This window comes from Sinocyclocheilus grahami, unplaced genomic scaffold (genome assembly GCF_001515645.1).
Source record: "Sinocyclocheilus grahami isolate Dianchi unplaced genomic scaffold, SAMN03320097.WGS_v1.1 scaffold759.1, whole genome shotgun sequence".
NCBI lineage: Eukaryota > Metazoa > Chordata > Actinopteri > Cypriniformes > Cyprinidae > Sinocyclocheilus > Sinocyclocheilus grahami.
Genome location: NW_015505938.1, coordinates 5,036 through 6,011, shown reverse-complemented (window position 1 = coordinate 6,011; position 976 = coordinate 5,036). Strand labels below are relative to the sequence as shown.

The following is a 976-nucleotide window of genomic DNA, read 5'->3' as shown; positions in this document are numbered from 1 at the left end:
CAGAATTCTGACGTTTTTTCTCAGAATTCCGAGTTTGAATCTCAGCATTCTGACTTTTTTCTCAGAATTCTGAGTTTAGTCTTTTGTCAGAACTGCAAGATATAAACTCTGAATTGGGAGAAGTCAGAACTGTGAGATAAAAAGTCTCAATTACCAGTTTTTTTACATTCCGTGGTGTAATATGGAAACGGGCTTCCATAATTTACTCTGCCTTCTTGTCAGCTTTCTCTCCTTTCACTGCCGCACGAACGCTGGACCACACTTCCGTGTAGAGCAGCGTTCCCAGGAACACCACGGCCGTGCCGACCCAGTGCCAGGCTGTGAAGGGATTATGGAAGTACAGGATGGAAATAATGAGACTCAGAAACTTGCGAAGCGTCACCACTAATGTAACCGTGAGCGATGCACACTCCGTGGTTAGGATGAACACGCCGCGGATGCACACATATCTGAAATATCAGGTTAAGGATAAAGTATACAATGAAACATACTGACTGTAGACAGATTTCTCAGCATGGCTTTCTACAGTTCTGTCCAATAAAAGCCTATAAAGAAAATGGATATGACAAATATGAAAGGATACTGGGTGATGACGTTCATCAGAAGGTATAACCACATGACAGGCACAGACAGACCAATCACAGGCACTTCCACTGGAGCTTTGAGAGAAAGTCACTGGTTTGTCATTTCAAGCAAAAAAGCCAAACAAAGTAAGACTTCTTAAGGCTTACATACAGCATTCAAACATTTGGGGTTTGAAAGATATCAGCACTTTCATTCAATAAGCTTGCATTAAATTGATCAGAAGTGATAAAATATGTTACAAAAGATTTCGGTTTCAAATAAATGCTGCTCTTTTGAACTTTCTATTCATCAAAATATGATCTGTATCATGTTTCCACAAAACTTTGAAGCAGCACGACTGTTTTCAACGTTGATAACAATCAGAAATGTTTCTTGTGCAGCAAATCAGCAT

General features: G+C 40.0%; 1 protein-coding gene across 1 annotated transcript in view; it reads right to left on the bottom strand.

The window, feature by feature from the left end:
* Positions 1-166: 166 nt before the first annotated feature.
* LOC107561128 (UDP-xylose and UDP-N-acetylglucosamine transporter-like) overlaps positions 167-976 on the bottom strand; it is a 5,840-nt gene continuing 5,030 nt past the window's right edge. Inside the window, exons 4-5 of the mRNA XM_016245496.1 lie at positions 584-659; positions 167-449 (exon numbers count right to left, since the gene is read on the bottom strand). Coding sequence (XP_016100982.1) covers positions 203-449; positions 584-659 — 323 coding nt within the window. The 3' untranslated portion in view covers positions 167-202. The remainder of the gene's footprint in view (positions 450-583; positions 660-976) is intronic.